The 9,330-nt window shown below is 47.6% G+C and overlaps 1 protein-coding gene across 3 annotated transcripts in view; it reads right to left on the bottom strand.

Annotated features, from left to right (window-relative positions):
* Positions 1-5,741, bottom strand: part of SLC22A2 (solute carrier family 22 member 2) — a 31,430-nt gene extending 25,689 nt beyond the window's left edge. For 2 of the 3 annotated variants that reach the window (XM_040448721.1, XM_040448720.1), the window contains exons 1-2: positions 5,006-5,741; positions 3,071-3,174 (exon numbers count right to left, since the gene is read on the bottom strand). In XM_040448721.1, the coding sequence (XP_040304655.1) occupies positions 3,071-3,174; positions 5,006-5,416 (515 nt within the window). In that variant the 5' untranslated portion in view covers positions 5,417-5,741. The remainder of the gene's footprint in view (positions 1-3,070; positions 3,175-5,005) is intronic. The other variant, XM_040448719.1, reaches the window with a different exon arrangement.
* Between the last annotated feature and the right edge of the window lie 3,589 nt (positions 5,742-9,330).

Here is a 9,330-nt window from a genome sequence, read left to right as displayed (position 1 = left end):
ACATAGCTGGGTAAGTTTGACTATGACCCGTTGAGACTCCGATTCTGCTCTGATCTAGTCCCATCACGAAATATAGAGGAATGGGGGCTGGCTCTTGTTAGTTGGTCATTAGGATCTCAGAAAATTTGCAAGCTAATTGTTAAACACAGCCACTGTTAGAAATTAAATCCTACACTTAAAAATAAGGAAATTAGATTAAAAACAAGTGTAATAAATATGCAAAACATTGCTTCCTAATTACTCTACCGTGTTCGGCCATTATCTATGCTCATGAGATTATTCACCTCTGTCTGCTGTATCCGTACAGTGGAAATACCATACAATGGTGCCTATTTCTGGCCAACCCTGTGTCCAGTGACCTCACTTTGGTAGCTTGAAATGGACCACTGTGGGAGTACTTACACCAGGGAAATCAGCAAATTCTACACACCAGGCCTTTATCCCTCAGAAAGCCAGTCATTAAACATTTACAGGCATACCACTAAATACAGAACTTACAACTACCCATCAGTAGAGTAAAAAATCTGGAATTGGTGAGAGATTACCCTTTTTTTTTTTTTGCATCAGGTGATACTAAAAAATGTTCTTTAGGAGGTTTGAATGATGACATAAGTTAGACATATTATTAAGGACTTGTTTTCAAATTCTCTAACACATGCCCTTCCTTCAGCCCTCCCTTCCATCAGCAAAGCTGACTTTCAGAAAGTTGACATGGTGTAAAACTCAGTATTCTTATGTGCAATCTTTTCATAATATCCTCCTGGTTTTCTTCTAAAAGATACCCTAATCAGCTGTTGGTTCATATCTTTAAAAAGCATCACAGAAGGCAATCGATTTTAGTAATGTTAGTTTAATCCGTAGCACGAAATGATTTTCCGTGAGATTTTGTACCATTGTATAGAATCTGAATATTGTTCGGAAAAAAGCATCAATTATGCAAAAGATAACTTGCTTTTTCTTTTTAATCCAATGGCTGTTGTGCTATTGCAGACTCTCACCCGCATATGCAAGTAGAACAGAAGAAGGGGCAACAAACAACAGAAATTCAGACAATTTAAGAAACATAAATGGGGGCGCCCAGCGGCTCAGTCGATTGGGTGTCTGACTCTTGATTTCAGCTCAGGTCATGATCTCAGGGTCATGAGACTGAGCCCCGTGTCGTTGGGTTCTTCATGGAGCATGGAGCCTACTTCAGATCCTCTCCCTCTCTCTCCCTCTTGCCCTCCCCAGCTTGTACTCTCTCTCTCTCTCTTTCAAGAAAAAAAAGGAAAAGAAACGGAGGTTTGTATATAGCTTTTTGGGGAAGAATAGTGAGTAATCAACTTTACATAGAAGATTTCAACAATAGGAGCAAAATAATGAGATGAGGTCATCCAAGAAGGTGGATAATTGACTCAGGGTTATAAATCAGGAATGCACTGTCAGTGGGGAATTATAACCTGTCTCCTTCTCTGTGAGTGGGGTGAGAATAATTAACTCATTTATTTAACCAGCCGAGACGTTCAGTCACCTATTTGCTCACTTCCATCCTGGCAGCTGAGCGTTAGTATCCCCACCTTATGGGAAGGAGGGAGTGGAGAGGGGGCAAGGAGGCAGGGGGGCGGACAGCCACACACTCTAGACCGTCCCTTGACTGCAGCTCTCTTGACTTAAGGGCTCATCTCCAAACCATCGACCTATTGGTTGTGGGGCACTGAAAATAAAAGCAAATGACCTTCCTTTTTACCTCACAAGCCTCCCACACAAAGTTCCAGGAAGAACCTTTGAAGGAGGACGGAGCAGACAGTTACTGAAGTGGAGCGATGGATGGACTGCCCTGTGGCTCAGCGGCCTCGACTGCCATCCCCTCTCCCTCCCGCCGCCACAGTGGGCCCGGGCTGTGAACACGCAGATGCCCCTGGGAGGGGATGGATTAACTATTGTTACCAATCTTTAACTCATTTGCAAGTTTCCATCCAGCCTGACCATATAGCATCATCAAAGAAAATATTCTGTTTACATTTAATATAATACAGGTTTGGGTTTATCTCTGCCACAGATCTAGTTGGGGAAAGCAATGAGCATAAAGCGTGTTTACCTAGATGGTATGTATTTATTATATAGTTACATAAGCACTAGCTCTGGTTATTCATGAGAATGATACTGTTCAAACACTGGAGCACAGTGCCTGGCACATGGAGAACACCCAATAAATAGTTGGTATTTCGAGTGCTCAAGTATCAACTATAAAGCAAATTTTTCTGTTCCTTTCTCTTTTGAGGACTCCGAAAAATATCTAATTGGCCATCAACCGAATAAAAATGCATGTTAAAAGGCACTTTCAGCACAGTAAATCTGGGAGTGCAAAGTGATGGACATACAAAAGATACAGGCAGAGCTGGATTAGTACGACTCACTGAAAACTAGTTCCCTGAACCGGACCTCCTCAGAGGACCATCTGCTGTATGCTCCACACACACAGGTCTTTCCTCGTCTCTCTCCGGGAACACTGACATTGTGATAGTGGATATTTACCTCTGTCAGGGTAGACGGTCCCTGTGTCCCTTTTACCAGATTATAACCTAGGTTCCGTACCCACAATTACATCTGTCCCCAGGATCCCTATCAGGAATTCTGTGACCCAATGGGCTAGGCAAGGACAGCTGCAGGGCAGGTCTACACTGGCTTTGGGTCTATGAGAGGCAGGCAGAGGAGGGAGAGCTTAGGAGCCCTGATGGTTCATGAATGGGGACCTAGTGATGAGGCCAATGAACTGGGAATCACAAAAGGGGTCACATCATTTATTACTCTCCCTTCTAACCCTAGGCTTCTGGATAGTCCACGCGGAAAAACTGCTGCCCAATATAGAACATTCCTCTGTGACCCCAGGGACTTAGAAAACAGACACATCGACCATGGTTATCAAAGCAGTGGAAGACATCTCAAGTTGTCAAGACGGCTGCCATGAGGCCAGGAAACTGTGGTCTGTGTGCTTTGGGAAAGGATGCTATTCAAGCAGGGGCAGGTGAATCCAAGTGTTTTCCGGACCTGCGGGACTATTTAAATTCCACCACATTTGTGTGACACCCACCTGTCTGCTATGTAGCCGATACTCACAGAACCGATAAAAAATCCTACATTCACAGCCGACTGAAACAGGTCCAGCATCCAGGAACTGGCACACACTAGGTTAAACTGCCGAGGGGCGAGAGGTTTCCCAGGTCAGGAGAGAAAACAAAATCCTGTTAGACACAGCTCAGCCCAGGGAACTCCTCGAATATTCCTTGCCTTGAGCTGATGTGGATGAATGGCAATAAACCAACTGTTTTTTTTTTTTTTTTGCTTATGTGAATTTTCCTTATACAACCAAGAGATTTGTCCCACGATCTATTTAGCCTTCCACCTAGAAGCATGTCATTAAGCCAAAATCCGTTGTTGGTGAAACCAGCTGAAATCAGGTAAGTACTCCATGTTGCTCCATTTTCCCTTTCTAATGTTGATACGAAAAAGCAAATGGGTGTGTAAGCTGGATGCCAACGCTGGCCCGAGGGAGCTGGGATATTCAGCATCTCTTTGCTGTCTCTTTAACAGTAGGGGAATCGGGGTCGGGGGGTGTCTGAGTCAGTTAAGCTTGCAACTCTTGATTTCAGCTCAGGTCATGATCTCACGGCTTGTGAGATCGAGCCCCGCATCGGGCTCCTTCTGACAGTATGGAGCTTGCTTGGGATTCTCTCTCCCCTGCCCCTGCTCATGCTCTCTCCTTCTCTCTCACAAAAATAGATAAATACACATTTAAAAAAAATAGTAAGGGAATCTGGAATGTTTTCACAGCCTGCTACATTCGCTCTCATTTGGAACAAGAGGCAATGTTGAAGGAACAGGTGGAAATTTGGTTTCTAGAGTGAACTGTTAACTCTGTGGCCTTGGGCAAAATTTTCCTCTGTTCTGGGCCTCAGTTTTCTCATCTCTGTATGAAGGGATGAGATTAGCAACGTTGTAAAGCCTCTTGAAATTGTATGATGTTATATCTGTGATCTCTATCTACGGTTTCATGTAAGCATCAGACCATTTAAGAAAAGCTCCTGTACCGGGGAGCCTGGGTGCCTCAGTCGGTTGGGCCTCTGACTTCAGCTCAGGTCATGATCTCTTGGTCTGTGAGTTCGAGCCCCGCGTCGGGCTCTGTGCGGACAGCGCAGAGCCTGGAGCCTGCTTTGGATTCTGTGTCTCCCTCTCTCTGCCCCTCCCCTGCGCATGCCTCTGTCTCTGTCTCTCTCTCTCTCCCAAAAGCAAATAAACATTAAAGAAAATGTTTTTAATAATAAAAAAAAGAAAAGCTCCAGTACCTAAATGTCTGTTTATACAGAATGTCTTCACGTTACCCAAGCAGTCATTTTAAATTAAGCCAGGCAGCTGGCTTTCTCTGTATTTTCAGAATAAATGCACCCTCCCATTTTGGTTTGCCTCCAATAAAAGCAGGTCCCCATTTTTTTTTGTTTTCTCTGTATTTATTAAAAGGAGGCTCCACAATTAGATATTAATGTTGACTGTCGTTTTTAATAAAACAATAGTGCCATAGCAGAAACGTCAACCCCAGATGGTTTTTATGCAAACATTTTGGGCAAATCCAAGAGAACAAAGCAGCTATCAAGAGAAAAATGTATCCTATCATGGTAAGGCACCGTTCAGGTGAGTTCCATGAACTTTCAGGCTCCAGAAAAAAGAGGCTTAAAAATTTTCCTTTTCCTGGAATTATGTCCAAGAATTCGGCTATGCTTTTCCTTGTTTCTTACCCCTGAAACTTACATAAACTGGAATCATTATTGCCAGAATTTGAAGTTTTAACTAATTCACTCATCCTCCAGACAAATAAGAGGCTCCATGTTCTTGTCGGAAATGAGGATTTTACAAGATCCTTTGAGCCCCCAAATCACGTCCAGACAGCGTAAGAACCAGGCCTTACTGGCTTCTCCCTTAAGAAAAGCCAGTGTATTGGCTCTCGCCTGCCCTGAGTCCTGCACTCACTCACCTCGGTCACGATGGACGAGCCGGGCGTTTCGTACACCCAGCCGTGGCGACAGGGGCCCAGCGGCAGGTGGCTCCTGTTGACCGCCAGGCCGGCCAGGGGGTCCGCGCAGCTGAGGGCGCTCCGGTTCCAGTCCACCTCGTAGCGGTGGCACTGGTGAGGGGACGCCTCGCCCGCGGCCCCCGGGCCCGGCGCTGTGTAGTTCAGCTCCTCTGCCAGGCTCCAGCCGCATCTCCGGCTCAGCTCGGCCACCCCGGGGCTCAGGCAGCGGTGATCCGGGGTGAAGGCCAGGAAGACGACGCCCACGTAGATGGGGGTGAACGCGGCCGAGAGCAGAGCTAAGAGAAAGAACGTCTGCTTCTGGAAGAAGTTAAATTCCCCTATGTGCTCTAGGATGTCATCCACAGTTGGCATTATTATCGGAGGCAGGAGTCCTGATGCTCTTCCCCGGGCTGGTGCGAGTGGCCCCGAGTGAGGCCGTGGCCGGCTCAGTTCAGCTCTTATCCAAAAGTCAGAGGGTTGGAGGGAGTTTACTTTAGAATGAGACCAACCTTTGATCCAGACTTTTACTTGGTCAGGCTAATTTCCAACTGTGCCCTCCTCCAGCGGACACGTGTCCTGCCGCTCTCCCGAGGTGCCCTGAGCAAGAAACAGGGCCAGATGTTGTGTGTGTGGTAAGATCACTCCCCAAGAGCTTGCCTTACCTCACCCCAACCCCACAAACAAGCCCTCCTCTGTATCACCCAGGGAGAAATCGGAGAGCGTTCACGTATCACGGGCCTGTTAATCTTCCCCCGGTAGGCTAAGCGTCCGGGAAATTAATATATTCGTATCTCACCCACGCAGCCAACCTCCTCTCTAAGGTGCTACAGAGAACGCACACGCATTTGGCTTTGCTCGCCAGTGGGATGTGAATCATGGTATTGGGTCAGAGCTCTTGTCTGGATTCAGAGCGGTTTGCAGTTTCTACCACCGGCCTCAGTCTACAAACAACAGCGAGCGCACAGGGGATACATGCTTGTTTTGATTTCCCCCAGCCCCCCAGATTTTATAATTCTGCTTTTCAAAGAATGCCAACCTGGCATTCTTGTGTTTCAACCCTGAAGTGTCCTTCCCTTGACCCGTTTGTGGGGAAAGAATAAAATGTTCACCACACATACAGGTCACGTGTAAATGCAGGCAGGCAGGAATGTTTTTATTTTTCTTCTTTCGTCCGAGAGATTTCTGCCCGCGGTCAAGGATGCCTCTTTAGGTTGGTGTTGGGCGCATCCAAACACCAGACAAACAGTCAGTCCGTCTTTCCTGGTGTGCAAAAGGATCCTTCCTACAGCGGGAAGCTGCCCCATGGAGAAGGTGGCCTGTTGATATATCTGCATATGAAAACACCAGAAATTTAATCTCGCTTTCTTTCTTCCTTTTCTTCTGTTGACTAGTCAGTGGGTATGATAATGGTCCTAAAAGTAGTGGCTCATGAGGATCCTCCTCTCTCCTGCAGTTTTGAGCTTCTTGTTTTCCTGAAAAAGCAAGAAGCAGGTGCCTGTTGGGACCCTATCAGCCTCTGCTGCACCTGTGTTGGCTCACAGGGGTGCTCTGCTTGGTGCAGGGGTGCATCAGGCCGGGCGGGTCCCTACCGCTGTCCTCCTCAGTTTGCCCTTGGCCGCGTGAGTGGGTTCAGACCCTGCGGGACCAAGAGTTTGGGGGAGAATTTCCGGCATTAAAGTTATAATGACAAAGCCCATCGCAATTATCCCCACTGACTAGTCAATAGAAAACAAAACAAAACAAAAAAACCCAACGAGAAATGGATTACATTTGTGGTTGCATCGTGACTATCCGAGGCCAGAGGTAGGCGGTGGCGAACGGGGATCTCACCTCCTGGAAAGCTGTGGCTCATTCTGCAGCCACCGTGGGTGCTGGGAAGCATTTTATGAGAGACGAGGCTGTGGGCCCACGAATCTGAGACACATTCCAGTTCATGCCTCAGGAGCTCCTGAGGTGGAGAGAGTTTTCAAATACAAATGAAAAGTCGTTCATAAAATCAAGGTCAGATAAGTAATGCCAACCAGCAAAAAGATGAGATAGTGTCGAACAAGAAAAATATACTTTCAACTTTTGCTTCCAGGAAATATGGAGTAGATGTACTTTACTTTTTTCTTCCCACTCAGTACAACTAAGGCCCCTGGATACTGTTTATAAAACAATTCTAAGAGACCGAACAGTGGAAATAGAGTCAGACTGCTTGGGACATCCGGGCCCAGAGACATGTTGGGTGAGTTTTCTTCTGGGTTTTCTTTCCACTTCACGTAAGCCAGACTGGGTGCTGGAGAAGCCTGCCAGCCAAAAATACCAATAGAGGCAGGCACCCTGAGCCCCAGCAAAAGCCTGCTCTCTCTAGATTCCCAGGAATAAGTCAAAACTTTTTTTTATGAGCCCTGTGGACATCTCGTTCCTCTTTCATGTGTTTTGGTCCGTATCTTACTGACTTCAAATCATTTCCGTCTCTCCAAATGGTCTTGAAAGAATGTCCGAACGCCACGTGATGTAGCCTTCCTTCCAGAGTTGCTGTCTGCAATTCTGCAGGGTGATTTAGTCATCTGAACAAGTGTGCTGAGCACCTTGGACATTATTCCCTAGTTGGGAACAACTGGCAGGGACCAGCTGTCACCTAGACCAGCCTCGGACAAATGTGTGGATCCCTCAACAAGATCCTCAACCTCGGAGGCTGCCAGCTTCGCTGCCTGAAATTTCTAGTTATGGAAAGGTGCCATCTTAGTAATTCTGGTGCCTGTCCCTGTCCAACCTCTACCTACTGGACCTCGTTCTCCTCTCCGGATGACCAGAATGAGGACTTCTTCCTCTTTGAGGGGACACTCGTCACACGGTAGAGACCTGCACCACTGCTGAGGCCGACGTGAAGAGACTCAGGTGGTCTGTGGTTTCTCCTCAGAGTCAAACATGGCCAGCTGTGGCTTTGGTCTTAGCCCCGCGCCCTCCCCCTCCAGCCTCTTCTCCCAGGTGCCGATGACAGAAACCGGAGGTGGACTTACAGGGCGCCGCAGCCTGGGACCGAGAGCATGGCACTGAGTGGAGGAAGGAATGGAAGGGACGTTGTCTGCACGGGATCTGCTCCAGGTAGCTCTCGAGGGGCTGTGTTCATACGACTTCTCTCCTGTCATCTGAACAACACCCCTGTGTGGTGGATGTGAATGCTTCTTTTTCACAGACGGGGATGCCGAGGATCAGAGCAGTTTAGGGACTTCCTCAGGGTCAGCTAGCCAGTAAGGATGGGTCAGAACCCGAGGTGAGGGTGTTCCTCGCTTCCCCTGCCTCCCGTCATTCACCAGAAATGCTGTGAGAGTGGGCTCCTTAAAAAGTGACCGAGGTCGTGAATCTTGACTCCAGTCCCAAGAACCCAGAGGTGGTCCTGACTGCCTCTTACTAGGACACCAGATCTTCATACCGGGAACAAGAGGGCACCAGGTGACAAGCAAGATGAGTGTTGTTTGCCAAGGAGAAATGATGTTGAAATGCACCATGAATTACTTAAACAATCAGATAAGGAGAAGGTAAGACCTCAGATCACTTACAGCAACTGGTTGCCTGTCGTCCACACTTTCCCACGGGCTAGGAGCACAGGCACAAAGCCCACAGCACGGCTGCCGTAACACCCACCCTTGGCAGGTGACAGACCAGACTCCACAGCAAAGCCACAGGCAGCCGAGACACTGGACGAGAGAAACCACAGAGGGAGATGCGGGACCCAAGATAGAGCGAACTCAGAATTTACAATTTGAATCTGGTCTCTTGTGCACTTATCACTTCCCGTGGTGTTGGGGGGTTGCTTATATACTCACAAGTATGATAAGGGGCTAATCCGATCCTATGGTGAATGATCATTTAATCCACATAATCTGATGATTATTATAATTAACATCGGCACTATTTCTCAATCTGTTATCAGGTTCTTTTGCAATGTAAATAATTATCGTTCCCAGGCTGCTGACTTCTGGAGGCACGGAGGAAGGCTGGTTGTGTCTACACTCACTTTCTCAGCTCTCCCCACGGGAGGACAGGGACTGGTTCAGGTGGGCGGTTAGACCCCTACTCGGCAACAAGCCAGGCATTGGGTCCTTGAAGGACGACAGGGCAGAGCCAGGTGACCCATCAGCAAGGGAGAGGAGGGTCTCTGGTCTTGTGTCGTGCAGGATGGCTTTAACACTAGATGTCTGATACAGTGAAAAAGCAAGATGTGGCCCTGGGTCAGTGCTGCCCCTCGGGTAAGTTGAAGTCCACTCGAGACAAGGATGACTGAAGACAGACTGTCTCAC

This window comes from Herpailurus yagouaroundi, unplaced genomic scaffold (assembly GCF_014898765.1).
Source record: "Herpailurus yagouaroundi ecotype Mexico unplaced genomic scaffold, PumYag 198, whole genome shotgun sequence".
Classification (NCBI taxonomy): Eukaryota; Metazoa; Chordata; class Mammalia; order Carnivora; family Felidae; genus Herpailurus; species Herpailurus yagouaroundi.
The sequence above is the reverse complement of the archived record's forward strand: the minus strand, read 5'-3'. Positions and strand labels throughout refer to the sequence as shown.